Raw genomic sequence first — 27973 nt, forward strand, 5'->3', positions numbered from 1 at the left:
AAGGAAGTCAACCCAGAACTTTATTTAGTAGAAAGCTTCCAAAAGACAAAATTAGTCTGTTTGAATGTTTGGAGTATTACACTGATAACATACTCATTAAAGACAACTCCCGCTCTCCTAAGGTGTAATCCCGCTTCATGCTCCATCCTTTATTTGTTGCTTTCATCCTCACAGAGAGGCTGTAAAGCTCTTCTTCTGCAATGCCATCAAAAAAGAAGTCCTCATTGAAGATGGGATTCCTGCTTCTCTTGATAACAGTGCTTCTTTGTTTCTGTGTTTTCCCTGGCACCAGGGAGAACGTGACACAGCAGTTTATGTTTTTGGGCTCTACAGAGTCATCATACAAACCCTCTGCACTGATCAGGCGGACCCGCAGCCTTTCATTCTCTGAGCAGTACTCAGCTGACAGCCTCAAGATGCCCCCCTTGTCCATCACCACCGTGCTCTCTCCCACCAGCCTCTCCCGGCTGCGGGTCAGTTCCAGAGGAAAGATGGGAGAACAGGACATGCTGAAGTGCTGTGTGGCCAGCAGCCCCTCCGAGGCTCTCCTGATGGCTCTGGGGCTGTTGTCAGTGGAGCTGCTCTCCTCTGTAGAGAGAGAATTGTTCCTGGCCATGCTGGATTTGTTCCTGGCTTTCAGCGCCCGGCAGAGCAATCCCTCCTGACTTTGTGTTTTGATCAGGGAGCAGGATCTGGGAGGTGACCTGCTGAGAAGTGGGGAGCTGAAAGGAGAGGAATCACTGGAGGAAGAAGCAGTATCACTGTCACAAGCACCTTGCCTGTGCAGAGAGAGATGCTTGGGAGGCAGCCTCACAGAAGCAAAGCTGATGGCAATGGGGTTAGACATACTCCCCTTGCCACTGAATGTGTTAGCTCTGGATCGAGACAGCATCAGGTTGGGCAGAGTACCATTTGAGTCCCCATGGAAGATGGACTCCTTTCTCCTGGTATGGGGACTCTCCAGCAAAGTGCAGAACCCATATGAAGTGGGGGCTCTGGGGAAATGAGGCAGGGAGAGTGCTGCTTGGGACTGTGGGTCTGAATTGGTACTTTCTTCTTCCAAAGCTGGGATCTCTTCAGCACTCTCCACCTGGATGAGGTGTGGCAAGGAAGAGCTGGGACTGTAGTCAGAATTGGGATCTGCATCCTTTGAACTGTGGTCCTGGGGGGGGCTGGTGCCCTTAGCAAGGCTGGAGCTGGTCAGTCTGGGGGGAATGCAGAATTCAGGGATTCTGTCAGGGGTAAGAACATTAGGAAAAGCAGCAACCCCCCGTCGGGCTTTTTCAGGCAGATTTTGGCCAGGTGGCAGTCCCAGGTAGGAGGAGCTAAGAAGGTTTCCATTTTCGTGTGATGCTCTAATTTTTTCCAAGAACCACATCACTGAACCAGGGCAGGAGGTCCTCAAAGGGGAACAGCTTTAAGTACAAATCCACCTGCAGACACACAGAGATACCGAACTTCATGAGCACCTTTCTTGGACACACTACAGTCAAGCAAGGCACAGAGGATGCTATTCAAGGCAGGACTAACACAAGCCCAGTCAGTTCACAGGTTCAAAGCAGCCTCTGCCCCGAACACTATCTTCAGGGCGGTCAAACGGATTTCGCCACAACAAAACTGTCCCACTACAGAGATAAAACAGTATCGAGTTCCTGTCAGGGGAAAACCCTCTTCACTGATAACTCCCTACCCCCCGTATCTCCCCGTTACCAGAGCACGTACCTTGGCAAGGAGAAGCCACTCGCTGCTTCTGGCAGCCCTCGCTCGCCGCTAACTGGTCCGGAGCACCCGAAGCGACTCAGACCTACGGTCCGCCCCGGTCCGGCCCTTTTCTAGCGGTGCCGGGAGCCTCCCACCCGCGGGGCGGTGGAGGGGAGGGGCGGAGCAGGGGGATCCAGAGCCCGCGGAGGGATGGAGGGGAGGGTGCTGCTGGCAGCGCTCCCCGCAGGCGGAGAGAGGAGGAGGAAGAGAGGAAGAGGTGGGAAGGCAACGGATCCCGCCCGGCAGTCACTGTCCCTGATCCGATCCGGCACTGAGTACGGGAGCTGTGTCCCGGGCGGTGGGGAGGTCCCTTGGCACAACCCGCCCTGCCCGCCTGGCAGCAGCTGCTCCGGCGCTGGGCTCCCGCACCCCCGCCCGGCCCCGCGCTCCCAGCGGTGGCCAAAGCCACCCGTATAGCGGGCAGCCCCTCGTCCTTCCCCTGCTTCTACTTTCTTCTTGATTAATACCTATTTACAGAGGCGTTCCGAGGTGTTTCCAGATTAACTAACAAACCCAGGACAAAAGCAGAATTGTCTCGGTGGTGCTTTTCTTCTCGAGATCCTGGCAGGCTTCCAGCATGACGGCAACAGGAAGCGGGGATTGCGGTTTTTCAAGCTCTTTTGAAAAGAACTTTGCTGCCTTTCTGAGTCTCAATGTGTGGCCCCATTCCGCCCTTGCCGGGCCGCTCCTTACTATCCGCAAGGAACAGGAGTGTCCTATCACCGCTTCTAAGAAACAACAGAAACAGGAATGCAGATGCAGTGAGGAACAGCAAAGCAAAAAATGTTTTGGCGAGTCACCTTGAAATGGAATACGTCAGAAGCACAGGCAGGTGTGACACCAAACAGGACTGTACGGAGCCAGGTGGGATCCCTGAACTTTCTCACCACAGTTCTGCAGTGCAGCAGAACTTGAAGGGACCTCTGCAGAGTGTAACTGTTCCATGAGATGCTAACAGGAATCCTGACCACAGAGCCAGCAAGGCCTGCCAGGGAGCTGGGATACAGACTCAGCTGAACCTGCGTGCCTGTAACACAGTGATAGCAAACAAATAATTTTATGTCTTTTCCCATTGAAGAGTTAAAGTTCATGTTTTACTGATCACTTGAGATGTGCTCAGAGAACATAAATCAAGTGGGTTACAGGGGTGGGGAACATTTTGAACCTGCTGAGAGATTTGGCTGGGAACACACATGTCTGGGTCTGTGCCTTGCCTCTCTGCTGCTCGTTTTACAGCACTTAAGCTTCACTTTCATAGTAGCCCTCTAGTGATTCAAATCAAAGAAAAAAACCCTGTGATTATATTTAAAAAGGTTCAGGACATCGCAAAATGTCCAAGTAACATTTCAGTTGTCAGTTTATTTAAATGGATTTTCTTGCTGTGGTTCAAATACTCTCCAATCTAATTCAGTGATGGTTATGGAGAAGGTTTGTGCTTTCTCTGCTATATGAGACCTGCCAGCTGCACAGTAGGAGATGTTGAAGACACGGGAATGCTCTCCTTTGGGAAGCAGACTGTGTGCCACATAGCTGCTATCTGTTCAGACCAGGCTATACTGTACTATACATCATCTCTTATATACCAAAGAGAAAGTGAGCTTCACTCCGCTATATACACTTCTTTCTTTAATACCAAAGAAAGATTTTTCTCTAAAAATGGAGAAAATTGAAGGAAATGGAGATTTTTAATGGAAAGCTTACTACCTCCAGTATCAGTGTACAGAAGGAGTTCAGATATGGCAGTCAGCCTCAGGAATACTAAATCTACAGCCAGCATCAGGCAGTGGTGAAATAAAGCAGCTTCCCTCTTTTAGGTACTCAGTTTCCATTTAGTCTCTTCAGGCTTCCTCTACAGTTAGTGAAAAAAGAGATGTTTTTTCCAAAGGGTGATTCAGAGTCTCCTGATCTCAGTTCCCGTTCTCCCTCTGGTGTCTGCAGAGAGAGAGCAGGTGCCTGACACTGGGCGGAAAATCCTCCCCCTCCCCTTTCTAATAAAGCCCGCACTTGACAGTCATTGAGCAGCTGGCTGATGTGCTGCTGGGAGTTCAGCAGCACTTGAGTACTTCTACATCCCCCCTGGAAACAGGCACTCAAATGTATGATTAGCTCTTTAGCTTCCTGTGTTCAAAACGCCTTCTATTTCCTTGATTAGCTTCAGAGGAGAAATAAAATGCAGTGCCAAGAAGGTTTCCTGTTGCTATTTAAAAAATTGTCTGCAACAAACCGATTTTAAACCGGAAAGGATCTGATTTGTGGCAAGGCTTATTATAACTCCTCCACCAACTCACAGGTGACACGCTAGGGTCTGCCCACGGCCTGGAGAAGCTGTGACAAAAGGAACCCTCCTGCCTCAGCAGCAGGTGTCGAGGTCTGGTTTGACTTTACTCGGAACAATCATCGGGCTCAGGGGGTGTCCGACCGCTCCCCGTTCCGAGACCCTTCTGTCTGGCGGCGCGAGTGGGTCGGGTTCGGTGTGCGCGGGTCAGCGCGGCGGGACCCGGGCCCCACCTGCCGGCAGCCCGGCCCGGGAGGAGGCGGCTCTGCGAGAGGCAAAGCTGCGGTACAGAAGGGGCTTCTTCAGGGCAACACATGGGTATAGGTCACCTGTGAAACCAAACCTGCCAGGTCCCTGGAAAGCTTTCTGTTCCTGTGCAACTGAGCTGTTTTAATTCAATGTTTAGTTCGTTCTCCTAGTTAATTTATCTCATTCTCCAGCAAAAACCCCAATGTCCTGGTTACTGATTTTTTTTTTTTAATTTTTTTTTGTTGTTAAATTAAGTGGTAGTTCTAGGGGCTTCTTATTGTGGGGATGTTGCCTGTACACACACACTGACCACCATAGCACATTTCTGTAAACAGAAGAGATCATGATGCTGTACAACTGCAAGGCCTGTCCACTGTAGCTGTTACAGTGAAAGACATCTCTACCTGGAATAACTACACACATTCCAAGCTTTTTCTAGGTCTTCATCAAAGTCACTGACTGGTTGAAGAGGCTGGAAGCACAAAAGGAAGCCTTTCACAGGGATTTACAGGGGGTAGAGGCAGGAGGTCCTTAGCAGGTGATCACCTTGGGATGCTGCACACCAGGAGCAGTGGAACCCTCCTCATCCAGCCAGGATGAGTGAGAAGTTGAAAAACTTCTGGCCCTGCTTTTAAAGGGGAGGTGTGGAAGGCAGGCACAGAGGAGACAGCACTTAACAGCTTGCCATTCCTAAAGCAACAGAAATGCCTTAGAGCAACAGACTACCTAAAATATGAAAAAATTCCACAGGCTTCTGTGAGAATAAATACTCTTGTTCAGTTTTATTATCCAAAAGAAAGAAGCAGAAATTCAGCTGTAGCTTCTTGAAAAGCTCCTCAACCTGATGAAAGGCACTTAGATTATTTTTTTCCATGAGAGACTGATACTGTGAGCAGATTTATTCCACATTGATTCATTCCTGTCAGTTTAACAAAGGCCAAAGATATTGATTAGCAGGCTGCTCACCACTTCTGGCTGAAATCAAGTCATTCTGCACTGGTTGAATAGTAACAAGGTAGTTGCAGAGGTTCAGTAAATCTAATCTGAAAACTTCAACTTTTATTTTGTATTGTATAGTAGCTTATATTTTACCTCATCAAAGGCAAAATTCTGCATAGCTACATGAGTAACATCCATGCTCCTTTAAATGAGCAGATGACAGGACAGACACCCAGGTGCTGCTTAGCAGCAAGAGCACAGGAGTGGCAGGGCCCTTCAGGACTTAACACAGAGTATAGAGCAGCATGAGCAGTAAAAATACAAAGGTAAGAACTAAAGAATTCATTCTTCCTAGCAGATTATAGGGTCCTGTGATGAGAAGCTGACATGCAAAACCCAAGAAGGTTAAGCTGCCCTAATTCCACTGCCATTGAAGTCACCAAAAACAATCTGTCAGTCTGAAGCATGGGACTGTGCAGAGGTCCAGCCACATTTGGGTATAATCCCTTTCCATGTTTAGAGTGGAAATACACTGAGTTCTAGGCAGAATGTACTTAATCTCTATTTCAAATCTGACAAACTATTTTAATGATTTTGCCTACATGATGTTAACTTTCTTTTCCCTGCATGCTTTCCAGGTTTTAAGACACCTGCATACCAAACCCAGCTTTCAGCATAAAATGTACTCCAGGTAAAGCATGGTGTCCAAGGGCAAGAGGATTCAGATGCTGTTTATGGAGAAGCCAGTCCAGCATTTTAATTGGTTAAAGAAATCTTTTCCCCTGCAACAATTTGTTGCCCAGGAGTAGATAATTTGCTGCAGTGTTATCCCTATCACACCTTTTTACATGAAGGTGGAGTCTAACTTTCCCTCACAGCAGTTCCCAGCTGTGTAAAGGAATGCTCTAAGCAAGCATGACTGTGTAAAGCTGGGAAAGGGGAGATTGTAGCTCTAATGAAAAGGGGAATTAAGTCTGTTTTGCATTTTCCATGTTCAAGCAGCCTACCAATAATGACTAACATTCTTTCTGAAACTGCACATCCTTAAAGCTTAAATAGCATCATATGAGAAACATTTTATTCCATTCTCCCAAACACTAAAAACAATGTGACCATGAGCACTCACCAGTAGATAACAGGAATTTCTGATTATCTTAATTCCTTATTTCCTACCCCATCAGCTTGTTTGATTACATTGTTGCTAGTGTAGAAGAGATTGTTTAGTATTGATTTTACCTTGAATGACGAAAACCACCACCAAAACCTCTCCCAAATACACCTACTTCACTTATCCACAGTTACTAATTCTAAACATGCATCAGACATGTTTTGTCTAGATTTTACTCTATTTGTAAAGCATAAAACCCAATACACTATTTTATTGTAGAAGTTTAGTTCCTGTAACTACCACTAACAAGAGAGCACATTCCTGGCACAGAGCAAATTCTACTATAAAAAAAGGAGCTGGTCCCAAAGAACAGCAGATCCCTGGCTTTGACTGGATTGACTGAATAATTGAAGGTAACTTCACTGGATGATAAAATTAGTTGTTGCTTATGATTGTCATTCCCCTTGGAAAAGATTTCAAAGTTTTGACTTGAACACTGCTGATTTAAGTGCCTACAGTCAATAAAGCCTGAGGAAGAGGGTGGTTAAGTTTTTCAGTATTCCCAGTTTATCTACAAAGTTGGTACCAATACAGACCAACAGGATAAGCAGAGTCTGGATATGCATATCCTCCTCTGCTGGTCAGTTGTATTCTTAAAACAGTCAGGTGAGTTATGATACTTGAATCCAGGTAAACCACAAATAAACAGAAGGGGTTTAGATTATAGAGAGCACACACACAATGGAAAGCATTGTTTATATATAGCAGCTTCCTGGGTTTTACTCAGGAGCAAATCCAAGTTTAATGACAAATATCCAATAAACTGGAGCAATATGCTTATGCAATATAGCAGGTTATCAGGCTTGGCTTTGTTCAGTCAAACTAAAAAAAAATTATGTATCATAGGAAAATCTTTATGGAACGACCCTGGTGAGAGCTGGAAACTCACCAACCATAAAGGACTGGAGAGCTGTTACATACAAGGACCCTTTCAGATATAAATGGAAAACCAGATCCCATCTTTCATGACATATAACTTATCTCAACAAGATACAAATATCTCAAGATTGCAAGCAACTTCATCAAGCAGACCTGCAACACTGGAGGCAAGAATGGAACCAGAAAAGTATTTTAAAGGCTGTCATAATCATGAAATATATCACAGAACAGCTAATTCATTATCTACATTTCACACACTTGGAGTGAAATCAGCTCCACTGCTCAGTTCAGGCAGTTACCTGGAAAAGGAGTCTTGTGTGGGCAGATAACTGGGATAAAATTCCAGAGCAGAGTGGATTTCCTAACACCATCAGAGGGCTTAACAGACACTCGATTAGCTGGAGCAGCTTAGGTAAGCTGATGAAAGGATCCTGAAGAAGGCTGGAACTGGTTTGAGAAAGGAGGAAAACAGAATAGAAGAAGATTATTTAGTTGGAAGAAATACAGTGGACAGAATTACTCTGCTTGTTCTGCTTGCTTCTTAACAAAAAAGGGGGACTTTGAGCTCTATTGCACCACTCCAGCTTGGAAATAAGAGGAATTTTGTGAATGTGTGACTCTCAGTCAAGGGTTAGCAAATTGCTGCCCCATCAGTGACTTTCAATGATTAAATCATAAACTTCAAAAGGGAAAAGGACTGAAGGACTCAAAAAGAGACTGCTTGTGACCCTGTATCTCTGAGGCCACTATTCTGAGGATGACATGAAAGTGTCTGATATTTCTCCAGTGAATTAATATTATCAGTATGGTTAAAGAATGTCTGATCAGGGAGATAATTTTATGATTTTAGTGCTATGGATGCACACTCATTTGGACAGGCCAGTCATAAGATCACAGCCAGGTTATGCAGGCACAAAGAATGGAAACTGTATTTCCTCTAAATGAAGATTTACATTATATAGATTATAGATTACATGTTCTCAGGGCTTCCTAGCTGGCTGCAGCGTGTCCTGCAGGTACAGTATGTATGAAGCTTAAACACACTGTATGACACTGCTGGATCAAAGCAGCAACCTGTTCACACAAACAAAGCTCATAAGAATGAACGAGGCAGCCAGCCAAGGACATTTCAAAAAGGATAACTCACCTTGTCAAAACATGCTACATCTTGATCCAGAGTGTTTAACAGCTTAAAAACAGGTGTGTTGGCAGTCATCACTTCCCTGCCCTCCCTATGCCACCAGCTACAAAGAGGTGTCAAGGAAGGAGAGTCCCCAGTTTCAGCCTGACAACAACAAAGGCAGCTGCCTGTAGGTCACACTGTCACACTGGGGTGGGCTGAGAGAGCCCAGTAGCACATTACAGCTCCAGCCATGGAGGTTCTCCAGGTGTTCTCCCTGTGGCCCCACCCCAGCCACATTCCCGGGCAGATGCAGTGAAAGGGAGCCATACTCCAGTTCTAGGTGGGAAATTCTGCTGCAGAACTGCCAGGGATCATATGTTGCATGTGCAGGGGTGTGTGAGGTGCAGAAGAACAGTGGTCTCCAGCTGAATTTCTCCTCTCCAGATCAGATACAGTGAATCTCTAGTAGTTTATGTCCAGCTTCCACCTGGACTTTATTTAAAGATGTGACCCTGAAACATTCCTGCTTTGCAGCAAGCTAGGAGAGCCAGTCCAGGCAGCTTCACATAGTCCTTGCAGATTAAATATTAAGCAGAAAATTAATGGATAACAAAAGAATATCTTCTGAGTAGGAAAAATTTAGTTGAAGATTTCTTCCATGTGAAGGTGGCACATTGATGGGACTGACCTAAGTACCTCGATGGGCAGGACATGGAATTGTGAATTACATCTTGACATTTCAGAGCAGTAGCACTGATCAGCAGCACCTGCTTAAGAAACAGATGTGGTGTTTGGTACAGGGAAGTACAATGTTTGAATCAAGCTTAAAGCAAGACTCTTCATCTTTACACTGTCCTCAGCATTTCTGCAAAAACAAAACAATTCTTTGTAGTATTTCATTTCAGAAGGTTATAGCATTTCAGAAGTTCTGCTGTAGTTTCCTGCCCACTAAGTTGTCCAGTTTCAGCAGAAGTATTTTCTGAAATGAGGAAAGGTTCCATATTTTTACTTTCCATTTAAAAATAAGGGCCTGCTATGATCCTACCTCTGCTAAGCTTTATACTGATAGTGTGTCATTACCTTCCTTATCTCATCCTTCTTTATGCCTAAAAAATATTTTGAGAACAAAAGTCATTTGGAATATCAGTGGTAGAGAAAAAAGAATCTGTTAATGGAACTGATACCAGTAACAACAATCTGATTGCAGAAGCCAATGTAAAGAGCCCTGTAAAGTTCAGGCAACTTTGAGAAAAGGCTCAGAACTTTGTGGAGGTGCTGAGTTTGCCCTTGGGAAACAGAGAGAAAGGATGAAGGGAGACAATGACAGTTTTGTTATCAAGAAGTAATTAAAAATCTGAAATTTCAGTTTAAAAAAACAAAACAAAACAAAACACAGAAGTCACAAGGTACTGTAACTATACCCCGGGATAAAGAAGCATCTTTGGGGGATTCATTGGATTGCCCCCCACCATTCAGTATCTGCCATCAGTGTTTAACAACCAGAGAAGTGTAGCAAACCAGGTTAGAAGCTTGGAGCACAACACTGGCTGCCAGCAGCAAGCAGGAAGAGTGTGAAAATGGGAAGGATTGTGCTTGACAAAATTCCTTCCACGTCAGGGAATCCATAGGCAAGAGAAAACAAACACTTTAACAACTGCTTCCAAACACAGAGGGTTCAAACATAGGGTCAGATATTACTATATCAAGAAAACTAATTTCAAGTTATTACTGTCACACACATATTCCCCCTGGGACAAGCAGAAAGAGGCTCATGTGACCAGAACAGATTCTCTGGCACTCTATAAAAATTTTGATGTGGTGAGGAGCTTTGCTTAAGTGGGGACAACCAAACAAAACCCTTTGTTGTTCAGCTATCTCATCCTCTTTCATTCCCTTAGGTAATTTGAAGTTAAAATCCAGCCTCAGCCTCCTGCCCTGAGCCCCAGGGCCAGCAGCCTCCCCCTGGAGCAGGCCCTGGGGAGCACATGGCACCTGCATGCTGGGAACCTCCTCATCCCAAACACTTCCCAGGAAACAGGCTGCAAGTTACTCTCAGCACATGCTTCCCTTGAGCCTCTGCACTACCCAAAAGCACAGCACAATCTAATACTTCAGCTGTTAGGACAGTTCTGAGGTTTTTTCCTACCCACACAAAGTAAAAGATATTTTCCTCCCTTTTCTAGCCCTTACAAATATTTTTGCCACCTAATTTGTCTCCATTAAAACAACAAATACAATGAAAGCTCTAGAAAATCACTCTTGTAGAACCCATCTTACAAGGAACTGCACAGACAGGTCACTGAGAAGACAGAAGGGATATCAGGGAATTCCATGGTTGTGGGAAGCCCAGCACATCCTTCCTGGTCAGCAGCACCACCCTTAGAGCTGAGTGTGAAACCAGCAGGTGACCCAGCAGGTTCTATATTTTCCTTTCACCTGAATAAATGACAAAAGAAACTTCCCAGCCACCAGTCTTGGATGAGGCACCCCTCATTCACTGCAGATGATGACTTGGGTAAAAAAGGGGCTGTTTCACTTCCACGGGGAAAATCTCATCTCTGACCTCCAGAGAGGTGACTTTTCATTTCTGTGCCAGAGGAGTGTCTGCCTCATCAGCACTCCTCAGACAGGATTGGAAAACCATCAGCTTGTTCCTGCTGCTTTTAATTAAACAGATCTCGTCAGCAAACTGAAGGCCAGCAAACAGCACAGGCACTAATAAGCGTGGTACTTTGGCATCCAGTATTCCAAGAATGGAGATCAACAGCAGCAGCACACACTGTTCACTCTGATTTGTTATTTACTGATCAGCTGAAGTTGTTAAGAACAGTTGATCTTAATTAAAATATTGTACTCAGCAAATTCCTGTTATCCAGCTTCCTGAATCAATCAAGTGGTAGCACACAACAGCCACTCAAGTGGCAGTCAAGCCAGGGAAGCTTCAGCCCCCAAATACTTAACCCTCATTGTCCATTCAAAGCTCAGCTGCTTCAGGCAGGCTGAGAGTCAGTAGCAACTGCCCCACTTCACCTGTCAACAATTTACCCTCCTCTAAGAATATAATTCAAATCTTTTCTGCCTTCTGATAAATCTGAGTCAAAGCCCTTGGGAAGTTACAGACAGCCTCAGTGAGATGGAGTTCATATTCTAAAGGAAACTTAACTGAATTACAGGTTTCTTTTGAAAGTATTGCAGTGGTATCAGGGAGCCATCATTACTGTTAATAGCAGGGATATAAGTCCTTCAAGGATGGCTTCAGTGATACATTATCTTATTTGGACTGTGCAGAAGCACATTTCACCTATAAAAAAGAGTGGCAAACAAAGGAAAAAAGCACTCTTGGGTTTGTCTTATTACACTGAATGCTTTGTCATGTCATAAATCAGTTAAATATCCTTTCCTGATGTCCTCCAGGCACAAAAATCCTGTACTGTTTATCTATACAGTAAGGTGGTATTAAAAGAAAGAATTAGCTGAGGGTTGCTATCAGTGAAGGACAGACATGGATTATTGATTTGATCACAGGAAATGAAAATAATTTATACATTTAGGAGAGCCAGTGAAAAGCTCAGCATTAAAAGAACTCATCATCAGACCCTGGAGACAGAGCAGCTGGGAATGGGCTGGTGCTCCCTGCTCTCAGACATCCTGGCTTTACCTCCATGTAACCCTGCTGAGTGCAGGCTTGCACTGCACAAGTGAGCAGAACTGCATGGCAGAGCCATGCCACAACAGCTCTCACTGAACTACTGCCTGTGACTCCTCAATTTTTGACAGTACTATTTTTAATCCTGAATCATCCTGAATATCTTTTTCACTGGGGCATTTTTGCTCCACACAAACAAAAACTGCAGTGCTTTAACAAAGTTCTTTTATGAGGGAATTGCTAGGATGTTCTTGTACATTTCTTTTGTTTCCTTTGAATCAACATCTTGCTTAAGATCTGCAGTGTCAGGAACAGTAGCCATTTCCTTCTCCACAGTTCCAAAAGCAGATTTCATGCCTTTTTAATTTTTACTAGATTTTTCAATACTGATCCTATTATAGAGCACAATTCCTGTGCCATCCTTTTATTTCCCCATCTATTCTGGTGCAGGTCAGAAGAGAACCCATTTATCATTGTTCCCACTCCTATTTCTGTGCAGCTGAAACACCATAACATATTGGCCAAGGGAAGTTAATCTAGCAGACCTAGGACACTACATCTCTCAAAATCCTAAGATATTTAGCAGATAGCATTACCTCACTCTGATTTCTTTTATATTTTTTCCTGTTGGAGGTTACACATTACTCCAGAATTCCAGTTTCCTCCTCCCCTATAGGTCAAGCACTCATCAGGTTTCTGCCATCTCCAAACACTTTATCTTAATGTATCATATCCAGTTTTTATACCCAATCTTGCTTTGGCTGTGGATGACTGATCTAGAGATCCCTCTCCTGTTAACCAGCAACTACTGTTGTTACTGGAGTTTCTCTCTGAAGCCCAGACTAATTATCCAAGGCAATTCTGCAGATTATGCCATTTTTGGACAAGGAATGCAGGGCTGGAAGGGGCCTCCTCAGTCTCTAAATACAAGCCCTGTCTACTGGAAACAGTGCATTATCCTATTCCCCATCATCACCTTATCCTGGTGCATCCCAAAAGGATGCCAGGTTCCAGCCCTACTCCTATAGCAATGCTGTTCTAGAACCTGGCACTGCTGCAAGCCTTCCAGGATAAAGCTCTTCACAGCTAATCCAGGCTCATCCATCCTTACACTGACATTTTCCTGAATCTCACACAGTTCTTTCCTTCTTCCTTCCCACAAGTTCACCCTCCAACACTCTACAGAGAACAGTTACTTCAGCCTTTCTACAGATAAATAGCACTGTCTTTTAGTCTCCTCTTGTAGAAGACAATAATCCTATCCTGCCCTGTGACAAGAGATCTCATGAATGATTTGTATAAAAGCAGGGATATTCCTTGTAACTGAGGCAAACAGATCTCTCATTTCATGTCTTTCTCAGGACTGCTCATGGCAATCTCATGCCTCACTGTTACACCTATGTCACTCGTCCCAAATGGCTCACAGTTAGGTGCAGAGGGCTTGATTCTTGCTCCCAATTACAAGAGCAGTCATTCTGCAGCTCTGAATTTCTTATGGTTCCTTTTACTTTAGACCTCCAGAACAGTTATTTTTGTTCTTTGTCTTAAAGGAGCAAAATTTCTCCACCTTCATCCAAATACTCCCACACAGTATGCTTCAGTAAAAGGCTTTCTTTAAGTTAGAGGGGAAAGGCAGAACACTTCAATTTTGGTCACTGACAGAAACCCAAATACATTATGTTTTCTGGACAGAGGCTGAAGAAAGCTGTGTGGAAACAGTCCATCCACAGAGTTGAAATTAATTGCCAACAGGACTTTGTGAATGACAAGGTACAGTCACATCACTGATCCTTCAAAGGGTGGGTGTGAGCAGAGCTGTAGAGACATGGTGTCTGTGACAGGACATGTCTGTGACACATGCCACTGATGTGCATCAGTATGATGACTTGACACAAAGCCCATCAGGTTTACTTACACTCAGGCTTATACAGGACATGCCATCAGTTCACCACTATTCCAGCCAGTTTCTCTAGGCAGTGACTGGTCAAGAGGAAAACATTTCAAAAAAGAAAGAGTATCATGACTCACTGCCCCGAGTTCCACTCATTAGTTTCCTCTACAAAGATGTTTAGTTCCTGGGCTAAAACTTTTTCTCTTACCCTCCCATTCTCTTTGCTCCCTTCTTTGCCTGGATTTTGCTCCAATTCCTCACTAATTGGTAGCTGGCTAGCAGACTGCCAGACTGCAATTACGCATACATACATGTTACCACCTGCTACATGGTTATTGTTTCTTTTTAGCTCTAGAACAGCTGTTGGTTTCAATTCTCGCAAATTTAGAGTGAAGGGAAAGAGGGAATTATTGGGGTTTTTTTTTACAGACATTTTAATTTTGCAAAATATCAGGGCATGTAACAAACTCAGTGGACAATCAAGAACGTAAGTAATCATAATATTTTACATAAGTTTTGTGAATGAAAGAGTAGGCATTTAATTAAGGAGTCCCCAAAATTATATAAAGGCCCCCAAACACAAGTGTTTGTCCCCAGGACTGACTTAGGTTTTTTTAAGCCTTCTAAGTTTAACAACATACACAAAGTAAGCCAAACAACTGGAAATTTTATTAAACAATAGATAGGATATGAAATGATAAACCAACCAACATAAAACCCTGCCAGATGGTGAGATGGAAAAATCTTACTGCTCTACCTTGAATACTTCATTTAAAAGTAAGAAAGATTGAAATCTACAGTGCATCACTGCCACATTTTTCTATTCACTGATCCATGTCAATCCTTGAATTTATTAATAATAGAGCATAATTATCTCAAAAGCATCGATACAGCTCAACTTAATTTTAACATCTTTTGTCAAGCCAGCTGTAAAAATCCAGATAACAATTGTAGCTTCCTACTACCTGGTGTTGTGACAGACACAGCACTGAGTTATCTGAGGGGAAATGAGCTCTGCTACTGCACAAGCCCAGAGCTGGCAGTGCTCACTCAAGTACTGGCTCTTTCCTCTTGGGGAGACACTGAGATCCACAGACAGGCTTGTCTCAGCTGGGCTGCTCTGGCAGCAGGATGGAGTCTGCACCACAGCATTAAAACATTCAGCAAAAACTCAAGAGCTCTTCACTGTTAATGCCATTTCAACTACTAAGTCTGAACAAAACCCATCTTACTTGTCTGATTTTATTTGGAGATTGTTTTCCTTTTAAGCATTCTACATTTAAAAAAACCCAAAAAACCCCAAACCAACTAACAAAAAAATAAATACACTTTTAAAAGCCAGAATTGGCAATTGATTAGCTCCCCTGTTAGAAGGGCTGTACTTCAGCCCTGGGTAGAATACTTTCTATTCCCTCACTGAATTGCTGGGCAGGAACAGTGTCTAATCACACAAAAAAATACATCTGCACAACCCGTCCAAGAGCCAGAAAGAGATTTTTAATTTTGAGGCTGGTAAGCATTGTTGCCCAGTGGCCAAGATTTCTGAAGCAGTATAAATTCCTCTGCCAAACTGTGAAGTAGTAACTAACTCCCTCCACAGTCACTAATGCAAAGCAAATCTGATGCCATGCTCTCTCCTTTTTTCCCTTGTCTAAAATCTTTGCTATTTCAAACTGGAAGCAGTTCATAGCTGTACTCCCATCACTCCCTGCTGCTGCACATCTCCAGTCACACAGGACTGGAGAGGACCTTATGATGGGCTGGGCTGTACCTGTGCTCCAGTGCTGGATCCCTTCTCTGCAATGGGATGGCCCGGTTGGCACCAAGGTTAAGGTTTGGACACCTGAGGGACACTAAGCTGATTGGGCTTTCTGCTCTGCTTCACTAATATTTAAGCCATAACTCAATGGAAAGTGCTTATGGCTGTCTTCAAGGAGGCAAAGTGCAGAGGAACTGTGTAGTGACAGAGTTGCAGATATTTTTAGGCACAGAGGGATGTGATTAGAGACTTGATAGAAAACCTTTAAATGAGATTTTAAACAGCATCTGAGCTACATGGATTTCACTTATAGCTCAGGTGCTTTTACAGCCTGCATTAAGTCTATATCCATAGGCAGTAACATACCTTCCTGAATTCAACTCCTTAGCAGTTTGGCTCACACCAAAATCTATCAGACCACACACACTGATTACAGGCACACACCATGCCCCAGCTATCTCCAGCTTCTTCCCCTTCCCCCTTCTGGCAACTTGTAGCCAGAGATGCACCTCACTCCATCTCTAAGTATGGCAATGAGAACATCAGCACAGACTGAAAAGACACCAGAGTGCCCCCCAAAAGCTCGTGCAAATTGCAGCCACTGCCCAGGATGTCTGGAGTGCCACAGAACCCGCAGCCCCCAGGCCTCAGCCCCCTTGCTATATATGAGCAACATAACCTTTGAGATCCCAGAATTCAGCTGTGTGCTCATATGCATGGACTCTGGTGACTTGAGAATGAAAGGGACAATCCCTGCCAAAGCCTTTCCCTTCACCACTGCAGTGACAAGTGCTACAGGGTTAGCTTTTTTACTTAATTCCAGTGAGAAAAACATTTCTTGACATGTAACATCACAGCTGAGCTAAAACTAAACTTTGGGGGAAAATTAAAAACTATTCTATTGATCAAGACTAAATGATTTATTTTCATAATTTTATTTTCCATTACTTTGACATGCTGGAATCCAATTTCCTAACTAATTATTTCATTCACACACGCAGAGGCATCTTGGTTTTATTCAGGCATAAAATCACTGCTGTGTTTTCATTTGGATTTCATTTCCCCTTTTTTTCACTGGCAGAGAGCTTTTTTTTTTTTCCCTGCATCTAGGTTGAACACTGACATATGACTTAGGCCTTGCCAACATGGTATTTTTTGTTTCTTAGATAACTGAAAAGCAAGTCACACTGTAGGCCTAATGTGCATCCTGGTTTGGTATGATGGGGAATGAAGCAGTAAACCATTTAAGATGGCTCTGTTGAGGGTTACCTACATTATAAACAGGAAAGAGATGGTGATCCCTGCCTCTTTCATAAGGCAGGCTGTATTCTGGGCTGACCCCTTACTGCATGTTGCTCTTTAGCTTCTAACACACTATAAAACATTCAGTTGAGACCTGTGCTTGTGCCCCTCCTGTCTGAGGGTGGCATTATTTCAAAACTTTGGAATAATTTTCCCTGCACCCAGCAGTGCCTCAGCACAAGGGCACTATGATTGTGCAAAACCCTATTTGCTCTCCTTAGCTCACAACAGATTTACAGCCTCAGCTTTGAAGAGCTTTCAGCTGAGCAAATGAAAATCTGCCTGACCTAAGCACAATGCATATAAAGAGGCCAACAGGGATGAATATCAAGTGTAAGATGATTGCATATTCTAAGTCATAACACAAAAAGGCTGCTCTTACTCCTAGCATGCTCAATTACTTGAAGAACCTGGTTTCTAAGAGACCTGACCATGAGCTTACTCCTGCAGTTACTCAGATAAACTCGTAGAGGAGTAACAACCTCTATTTTCTGTTATTTTGGCACATTCTCCCAGGCCAAAGCCTGCCTCACCAAAAGGAGATATAACCATATGCAACAGATGCTGCTCAACCATGTCCAGTTCACAGGGTGTCAGTGATGTTCCTCTTACCAGGTCCTAGGCAAAGAGTCAGATGTCACTTTAAGGCACAAAGATCTGTGCTTGCACCCAGGGCACAGACAGCTCCACACTGTAGCTGCACTGCACAGCCTTCCCCTCCTGCTCCCTTCCATTTTGACTCTGTGTCAAATCTGTGCAACACAATTGCACAAGACTACACTATGGTAACAAGACTGTCGAAGTACAGTACTACAGTTTTGACACTATAGTATCAAAACATTGACTAAATGGATTCCAGGCTCCTACACCTGCAAATGAAGTCCAGCTACAAATGCTTTACTCTTGGGCTGCAGTACACAGGGATGAAAAAGTTTTCTTCAGGTAGTGAAGAACAAGTGGAGAAATCCCTCACCATTTTTACTGAATTGTTACCTTCAACAAGGGACTTCAGGCAGATATCTGTTTTTTGGATTTTTTTTCCTTTCTCCTTCCTTCCTACCCCAAAACATGCACTATAAAAAGAAACTAAAGTCATGTTTCCTAGAGAAAGATAGATATATCTGCAAAGCTTGCATGCCAGCCTCTGAGGGTAAAGGAAAGCCTGGTTTGTTGCTGCAGGAGAGAAACTTCTTCCTCCCTAGGTGGTTAAGAAATACTCAACTATTTCCATTTTATGAATAAGAATTAACTCCAACTAAAATTCAAGTAGAACTGCTAGGGTAAATTTATATAAGGAGATAATTGAATCACATACTTCAAGGGATTTAAAACATTGCTGGGCAAGCTGTGTTTCTAATTTGTATCATATCTCTACTTTGGCACTGTTACATATTACTGCAGGAATGCTGAAATCAGGCCTAAGGCAGAATGGTTACATTTAGCAGTACCACCTCCTACTGCTGCTGTAACACTGGGAATGCCTGACAAGAACAGGCAGCCTCAGCAGCAGCGAACAGCCCAGCACACTGTGTCACACGGGCTGCAGCTCCCAGCTCTCTGAAAAATACCCAATAAAACAGAACAATCAGTCCTGTGATGTAGCTATTGCTTCAGCCACGCCATCCATTTTTAAGATTCCCTGAACAATTGCACAGAGAGCTGATGTCAGGCACTGTTGTCTCTTATGGCCTTAACTCAGCAACACCTTGAACTGCCAGCTGAGCTGCAGAACAGGGCTCTGCCTCCTCACTGCACTGCAGAAATTCTCCTTGTCAAGAAAGCAAGGACACCAGTGCAAAGCAGTGCTCATAATCAAGCTGTGGTGAGGCCTAATCCAGACTTCAGCACGACTTGTGCTTCAATAGGTGCAAGATCAACCAGTATGGTATAGATTGGGCACAAAGAAGGGCACAGATTAACAGGAGTTCTGCTGATTTTAAAAACTGCAATAAGGGTTTTGTTAGTCTTTTTAGGTGACACACCTTTAGTAAACTCTTCCTTGTCCCTTGAACTGTTTTTTCCTCCAAGAAAAAAGGATGCCCCACTGATTTTATCTTTTTGTTACTGCCACATTCACCACTCCCAGCTATGTCACTGTTGCTGACACATTCAGTCCTGGTGGTAGCTGCTGAATCTGGGCACAGAAAGAATTGATGATGCACAGTGCTTTGTCAGAGTGGTAGAAAGAGGCAATGCAAAGAAATCATAACCAGAAGTAAAGGGATCTAAAGGTGCCAATGGTTACTGAAACTCTGAGAGACATGTCTGGGAGCTATGCCCCTGGCATGTTAACATTCCTGCCAAATCTATCAGTATTTGTCTCATGTAGAAGTGGCCGCATATAAAATTGTGCAAATAAACCTTTGTTGTATTTCTATAGATATTTGGAAGACTCTGCAGCCTGAACTCCCACACAGAAATTCGGATCTCTGGCTGGTGTAGTGGCTACAGAAGAGATCACACAAGGGAAGAGGATTCCATCTCATGAAGCCCAGAAGACAGACATGGTTGGATGTGTGCCACCAGAGACTCAGCAACAACTGGGAACATTATTACAGTTCCTTCTTGACAGAGTTGTGGAAAAGCAAAAGCAACACTTATTAATGAGATGATTATCCATAGGCTGTCTTTATCCCTCCCTCCACCAGTTCAGAACTGGCTCTTCCTAGGTCCCTTCAAAGCCTCACAATAACACAAGAGCCTTCTCTGCAACTTTGACATCTGGAATAACTCTCCTCTATTTCTCCATTTTGCCACTTCTCCTTCTGTCTTCAGGCCTTGTAAGCTCTTAAAATGTCTGCCATCATTCATAAAACTGTTATCTGAAGGCTGATTTTTTATTTGGTTGTTTGTTCTTTTGGTTTGTTTTGGTTTTGTTGTTTGTTTGTTTTTAATAATGGTATCTGTTTGATTTATGTAAAATGGTCAATGAGTAATTGTACACATTTGAAAGGCCCAGTGAATCCAAACTAACACCCAGAGCTGGCTCAAGGCTGCTTCTCTGCATAAGCAAACTGAGTTGTGCTGCTCTGGGGATAAAGTGCCTGGGTTATACTCAGAGCTGACTTTTTCTGCCACAGAAAATAGAGCCAGAGAAGGCTCACACACAGCATCTCCCCCTGAAGTAGCTGCTGTTTCAAATAATCTCATTCCTTCATCTGACAGCAGCAGCTGTCAGTTGGGTTTTCCAGACTCTGCCAGGGCCCATTCTGCCATCACTATTGCTGCTTCCTGTGCCCAGATCTAGCTCTGCCAAGCACCAAGAGATCAGCCTCAGTCAAAAGCAAAAAGCAATCCCAACCTCAACTCAGTGCTTTCTACCCATATATATACTTTCATTTCACTAAAAATAATTTATGTATCAATAAACTTGTCTGCAGGGTTGAAATAGAAAATAATGTGCATTTTTATTTACAGTATGTACTGGTTTCCATCTTGTCTGGATTTTAACTCTTCATAAAATCTACAGAGTCATGTTAAAAAAAAATAAATCTCTCCTGTAACTGCCATGGTCACTATTAGAAATTGCTTCTTTCTGGTAAATAAATTTAGTAGACATGTACACATATGTTCACACAGACAGCTACTCTGTTCGAAAGGGCATATACTTGTTCTGTGCCTTATTTGAAAGACCAAACTGTTGCAAGGTCATTTCAAATACAAACTAAAAGGCAGATATGGACAATTCAGGTGTAGGATGGAATAAAAGGGCCTAATTATGCACTGAGTTCCCATTAGGACACATGCTCCAGTGAAGTTGTAGCTCATGCTCTGTGGTTAAGGTTTACTGTAAAAATCCCCCAACTTACTCCCTGAGCTCAAGGCTGGAGTGAGGCAAGAGAGCTTGTACTGCTCCCCTGCTGCAGGATACCTTTTTCCTTAGCAACTGACCACAAAATGCCTAATAGTTCACATTGATCTGCAATATATTCCAGTAAGACAAGCATCAGGGATTATACACTCAAAGTTGTAAAGCTGATGCTTTTTCTCTGTGCCTTCATTCCCCCTTCCTGCAAGATGAGAAGAGAGAGCGTATAATACAGAGACTAACTCATTCTGGAAGGAATGCAAGTCTGCACCAGAACAGTGAATTTTACCCTTGAGGTAAAAATACAACCAAAAGCAGAACAAACCATTCTGCAGAATCCATCACAAGTGTGGAAAGAAATCCATGCACTAGTTTTCCAGAGCTGGGACAAGCTGTCTCAGGTCCAGACTTGCAAAGTTCTGGGTTAGCTCTGGAAAGGAAGGGGTGGCTTGGCAGAAATAGTAAAGCTGGTGAGGGAGTAAGGGAAAGCTGACAGCTTCACAAGTCCTGATTACAACAAGTAGATTTAATAGATTCTTCTGTTAAGAGATTTTTAAAATGGAAAAGATTAGCCCTGTTCTAATGCATATAGTTACAGCCTCTTACATTAGCTGCCCCAGGGCACCCCACTTCATTTGCATGACACAAGCACCAGAAAAGGGGTGGAAAAGCTCTCTATCAGGAACTTGTATCCAGAGAATGGAGTTAATGTGCAGCATAGGGAGTTCAGCTTCCTACAGAAATACAAGGGACAATTGCTTGAAACAGAGGATGTGAGAAGGAGCAATTCCAGCCATCCTTGGTTTCCCACCACCCAGCAGGAGATAGGGAAATGGAAAGTAAGGTCAGCACTGAACATTAAAATGTCCCAAAAAACCCAGAAAGTAATAAGGTGTCTCACAGCTGAGCATAAAATTCAGAGAGAGAGGGCTGTGATGTTTATGCTCCCTCCAGAAGCCAGGCATGCAAAAAGTAGTACAGTTCTCATTAATAACTGGTGTTATAATCTTAAAAAGGATGCTAAATCATGAATGAAGTAACATATCAAAAGAGCCCACAACAGTCAAGAGCTTTTGCAATGAAGTCATGGAAAAGGCAGCTTACTTTTGAAGAAGTCTTACTTTTGAAGAAGATAAGGATACATAGGAAATGAAATAAAGGATGCACTGCTCTATTTTTTACGAGATCATTGTGTGCAATTTATATTTTTATAGTAATTATGTGCTGTCAGTGATTTCATATGAAGAGTGTGAATTTTTCATTTTACTGAGGGAAGATCTAATTTGGCATTCCCTTAGGTGAAAAGCTGATTATGTATGAATTTGATAATCAGAAATGATTAATAACTCTGTTGAGAACACTGGGCTTATAAGCCTGGTTAGGTATGCACAAACATCAAGATGTGCTCTGATTACAAGAGAAAGGAGAAATAACTGCACTAGCACAAGCATCTATAAAACGCCTCTGCAAAAACAAATACCATAAGATCTGGATATCATTTAACAAGTTATCATGCACAAGTTATGAGTTATGTATAATGATACTTCCCCAATGTCAGGAGTGGGTCTTTCCACACAGTCCTTGTACAAGCAGAGCTCCTTCATCAGTTTTTTATATTGCATTCTTCAACCATTTGATTAGGGTTGAATAAACTGACTTCAGACATCATTGTAGAAGACAATGAATATGAATAACCTATTGCCCTCTTTATAGTAACTCCTTTTGTCCCCCATTTTACTGATTGTTCTAGTTCTAAGCAGCCACCTATTGGTATATCCTTCAGGGCTCCTCAGCCTGTGGATCAGCAATGAGGAGTAACTTCCCTTACCTCCCATCCTCCCTTCTTCTCAGACATTGGGTATCTGTCAGCAACTCAGCAAGATACAGGTAAGCAAATACACTAGCATGTTTCTGCCACTCAGTAACCTATGTTTTTGTGCAGACATACTGCTAACAAAGAGAACTTGCCCACTTCTCCTGTTTGAGGAGGCCTCAGGGTTTGGTTCACATACTAAAAAAGAACAAGAGACACAACAGGAATATAAAGATCTAAGAAGAAATACAACCACATTCTCACATGGTATGGGAACAGCCACTTTTAAAAGGCCAGCAACTTGGTACAGGAGGAGCAAGCTCTGAGCAAGGCTTCCCTATTGCTGTGGAAAAAGCCAGAGCCATCAGCCTTTGCAGAATGGACAAGCCCACCTGTGGCCCATGCTCATAGCTCCATGCTCAAGTTAGATTTGCTTACAGCACCCACTCCAAGTGCTGTGCATCAAGAGAGGTCAAAGGATCAGGGAAAGAAGCAAACAGGGAAGAGAGAATGGACTGAGAAATGAACATAGGCAGCTTCCAGGACTGATACCTTCCCAAGCTCTACCACATGTCTTACCTGAGAGATAACCACCTCGAAGCACAGCTCCATCTTTCTGTGATATCATTCCTTGGCTCTCCAGAGGAGATCAATAACTGCAGTAGTGCTGGCATCCTGCAGAAGACTGGGGCCAGGCCATAGAAATCCCTGCATGGCTGTAATGAGAACACAGCAACTGAACAGGGAGGCATAGGGCTTATCTAATACTTCAGCTGCACAAAACCAAAGTAGTGCTAAAGTAGCACATGACCCCAAATCTGATGCCCTGGGATGTTTTTTCTCAAGTGAAGTTTGCAAATAAATATTGATTTTTAAGAATTACACTGTTTGTACACATGAAGTTCACCCTGTGGGCCCAGATGTTAGTACTTTATTAAACACACACATTAGAGGAGCCTTGCAATAGAGAATAGTGTGACTGCAGCCAGTTTTCCTTTGGCAAACCTCCAGCAGTGAACAATCCTGTGTCAGCTCTAGCTCTCTCCAGTGGTACTGCACAGACTCAGACAATGCATCTGTTGGATTCATTTAGATGTGTTCAAGCCTGTATTTCATTGTTTTAAAACATCAAAGACTTTTGCTGCTATAAATCATAATAAATAATCAGTAATTCTGAATAAAACCACATGATAAAATGAGGTGCAGCTGTTGCCAGTCATTGAAGGAGATTGTAAAAGAGAAAGGAAACAAAGTTCTATACAATGTAATGCACATTATCTAAATTATTTGCTTGAAGGCAAGGTGCTAACAACAACTCATTTTAGAGGTCAAGATTTTTCTACAACACTGAATCACTATAATTAAACAAATATAGTAAAAATATAGTAAAAATTACTCTTTATTCCAGCAACATACTTGCAATATATTGTAACATCTGGGGAGCCAAGGAAACAGCAATGCATTTCCTTAAATACCTGGCATTGATCCAGTGCTTTATCAGTATCCTTAAAATACAGGCAACTGAAAAAGCACCATTGCTGCTGCATGATACAAACTTCAGACAAAGCAAAAAGTTCAACATAATTCCATACAAGTCACATCTTATTTGGATCAGTCTGTATCATACCCAAGCAGCTGAGATGACTAAATTCTATTTTTAAAACAGAAATACAATATTTCCATGTGTACTTTGTGCAGCAAACTATGTTCTGTCTTTGGATGTGGACAAGAAAAGAATTCAGAACGAAACTTTTAAACTTACCTGCTAATTTAGCTGGTGTTTTAAAAACAACAAGGAAAACTGTGTGTATATTTATAATAAAGAGTTTCTGGAACCCAAAATCTATGTATTACAAGTAGTTCATATTGATAATTATCACTAAGTTAAATGCATGTGGGTTTGAGGCAACAGTCCACATTTACTTGCTGATTCTTCCCACAGCAGGTTTGAAAAGTTGGAAGTGACCACCAGATCACAATGGAGCTCAACTGCAAACGTTAATGTTAAAAAGTGTCAGAAGCCACAGGAAGATTGTAATCAAAAGTCAGCTTGAGTTGCTTTCCACGGGACAGCATTACAGAAGATGCTGCTTTCTGTGAGTTTTTATGATAATAAAAATACCATGTGCCTGAGGGCAGCCAGGCTGATGGACTAGGAGAGCAGGGTATGACCTTTCCACTCTGGCTATTGTGTGGGATACAACTGAGAGGGATGCCACTCCTGTTCTGAGTCTCCTGACCTCCCACATTACCAAATCTGTGTCCTATTAGCTCTGCTAGAACTAACATCTTCTGTGGGAGCATGATCTGAATTACAATCCCATCCTTCATTCTATTCCAGCTCCTGTAATTGCAGTTCCCTTTAAGATGAGGTACCAAAACATCTTTGTTTCCTGCAGTCTTGGTCTTAAGTATTCCTTACTAAAAATGTTAACTCTGTAAAGCCATTCCCTTGTTTGGAAAGGGCTGACTGATTTCCTGCAGATAGAACAACTATTACACAGGAGACATTCAATCACAAAGAGAAATTGTGTTTTAGTCTGTAACATAACTACTGAGTTAGCAGAGAAAGCAAGTTAGTAGAGTGAGATGCAAACAGAAAAAACCAAAAAAGCTCTTGTACAAATAGCAAGAGAAAATAATCAGCTTAGAAGCAGAGCAGCAGAAGTTACCTAAAGGACTAATTTCATTCACAAATGAAATCTAAACAGCCAACACAGAGGGGCTTCACCACATTTTGGGAAAAAAAGAACAAAACAAAATCCTCCATAAAGGCACAATGATCCAGAGGAGAATGCAGGAATCCCAAAGACATTGGTAAGCTTTTCAAGAATACCTAGATAGGCATAAATCAAACAGAGTAAAGAAAAAAGTTGATTCTTCCAAATATCTGTTTGCTAAAATTATAACTTTAAAGTCAGAATCTTGGTCTATTTGTTTACTGTGACCAAGCAGTACAATGAAATAATCTGAATCAGCACCAGATGCCTGCATTAGGTCTATGAAGAAGCTTTCCAGTAAGACTGGTGGAACACCAGAACCACGGGGTCATTAACAGCTTGGTGTAGCACATCCAGTAACACAACCATCAGAGCACGAGCCACCCTACAAAATTTGAGCAAAGGCAACAAGACAAATATTGGGATAGCAGACAGATTCAACCAAGAACCTATATCATGATGTATAATTATCCACATCAGTGAAGCAGGTCCATATGAGTCTCAGGTCAGTATGATGCTTAGCATGGGCAACCATGGTCAAATACAGTCCAGCAGCCCCTGAAACAGACCCACAAACAAGACAAGGTACTCAAGTCTGCAGCTCAAGAGTCTAAGTCTGCAAAGGCTGTGCCCAGGCCTGCTAATGCTAATATAATAATGACAGTGCTGACTTTTGTCTAATTTTACAAATCCAGGATAAGTTTGACTCATTATAAACAGCAATTTTGTTACTATGTGTCTTACATTTACCTTCCAAGCCTTCTGATGCAGTGATTAAAGCAGTCTGGTCACACAGACAGAAGCTACTTTACATGCTTGGGTATGATTTATGCCGTATTTTAATGGACCTGTTCTGAGATAGTGATTTAAAATGTATTTAAAATGACAGATGAGAAAACTGTTTCTAGCGAGCTTCACTGATGGCTCCTGCACACATACTTGACTAAGTTCCACTTCACCCAAAATATCAGCAAATATGCCCGTATTGCTGTCATCCACACACTATTTTAAGTACAAGAATCTGAAAGGAATTTCAATATAAGAATTAACAGAGGGCTATGAACAAGTAAGACAGCATTTATTCATGTAGATATTTCATGCTTCTGTTTTGGGAGATTGCTTAACATATACGTCTCTGGCTTAAAAGAAAAAGAAATGTATTAATGTAAGCACTTTTGGGTTCATTATACTGTGGTTATTTTTTTTTCAAGGGAAATGCACCTATCAGCAATTTTTTAAATATTGAAATAATGTGCAGAAACCAGGAAGTTTCTTTTGACCTCTATACCCACTGTACTGCAGCAAAAAGGCATCTGTTTCTCAGTACTGAAATAACATGGGTCCTCAGATGACAGACTGACAGGATATCTCACTTATTACTGTAATACTATTACCAATGGTTGTTACTGTAGAACCCAGGTGTGTGCCCAGACCACCTTGTACCTGGCACAGTGAAAAAGAAGAAAAACAACTCGTGTCCCAAAGCAAATCACTGAATACAAAGGGAGACACTAAATGTGTCCAGACACACAGATGTACTGGGAATAGCAAAACACAGAAATGGTACAGAGGAGCTTGGTCTCACCATTGCATTCCATATTGTAGTGAAGTTTAGCTCTTTAGGATGGGAGGGTATTTTTGCTGACATCATGATAAAAAGATTACAAAGGAGCTGTGTGGAGGGCCATGTTGTACAGATGGCTTTCCTGTGAACTGAGAGGAAACAGGAGAACACAGCAATTGCAAGAGACTGAGATTGTGACCTTGAGTGAGAGTTGAGGCATACAGTTGAGGAAAGTATTTAAAAGTGAAGTTTATAAGGCAGGAAAAGCTAATACAATGAAGTACAGCAATAGAGTAGAGGAAGTTTCTTTTGAAGCAGCCAGAAAATATGATAATATTGCACAAAGAGAAGAGTTAAATGATCATTCTATATTTCATGAGAAGAGTTTAAGTTGCAAGCCAAATAGGGAAGTTCTGAGTTTCCTTCGTCGCTACCGCACTCCATTTCTTGCCGGCGCTACTTGAAGTGCTTAAGGAAACAAAACCGCAGGGCAGTTGGGGTCACTTTGGGTCACTTCCACAGAGCGCTGGACTCTATCGCTGCGGTTTTGTTCGCCTGACACCATCTCTGCCCACAGAGCTCGGTTCCAAGCCTCGGGCCTACTAGCAGGGGGGAAGAGAATGGTGACACGGGGGGGCCGCTGCCCAGGTGTTGGGGAGGTGACACCGCCTCGCGCGGGGCACGGCTGCGGACCGTGACCCGGGGGCACGTCCCCAAGAGCTGCTGCGATACATCGGGATTCTGCTGCGAGCCACAGCGCCGGGCACCAGCCCATCAGTCTCTCAGTCAGTCCCTCAGCCCGTCAGTCAGTCCCTCAGTCTGTCTGTCGTGACACGGAGCCCGCCGGGAGCTGCTGTGGCAGCGCGCGCCTCCGCCAGCAGCATTCGGCGGCGGGAGGCGCCGGCCCGGGCCCTGAGGCAGCGCGCGCGCGGTCTCGCGCCTCCTCAGCCGCGCTCGGGCGGTCAGCGGCGGCCACCGCCCCGCCGGGGCTCGCTGTGCCCTACAGCTTTATTTCCCGCCCCGCGGTAGAACAATGCCGCGCTTCCCCGGAATTCCTTTTCTTTCTTCTCCCTGAG

At 43.2% G+C, this 27973-nt stretch overlaps 1 protein-coding gene across 3 annotated transcripts; it reads right to left on the bottom strand.

The window, feature by feature from the left end:
* On the bottom strand, positions 1 to 27828 carry LOC103538314 (C2 calcium-dependent domain-containing protein 4C). 3 transcript variants are annotated; one of them, XM_030456643.1, is made up of 3 exons: positions 26919 to 27828; positions 23193 to 23329; positions 1 to 1433 (listed from the first exon to the last, which is right to left on the bottom strand). In XM_030456643.1, exon 3 carries the CDS (start codon positions 1376 to 1378, stop codon positions 77 to 79), a length of 1302 nt encoding a protein of 433 aa, XP_030312503.1. In that variant the 5' UTR covers positions 1379 to 1433; positions 23193 to 23329; positions 26919 to 27828; the 3' UTR covers positions 1 to 76. The 3 variants fall into 3 exon arrangements, with proteins under 3 accessions (XP_030312503.1, XP_030312504.1, XP_008502884.2); XM_030456644.1 differs by lacking the exons at positions 23193 to 23329; positions 26919 to 27828 and adding an exon at positions 7571 to 7589; XM_008504662.2 differs by lacking the exons at positions 23193 to 23329; positions 26919 to 27828 and adding an exon at positions 1723 to 1887.
* Positions 27829 to 27973: the final 145 nt, after the last annotated feature.

This window comes from Calypte anna, chromosome 10, assembly GCF_003957555.1.
Source record: "Calypte anna isolate BGI_N300 chromosome 10, bCalAnn1_v1.p, whole genome shotgun sequence".
Lineage (NCBI taxonomy): Eukaryota > Metazoa > Chordata > Aves > Apodiformes > Trochilidae > Calypte > Calypte anna.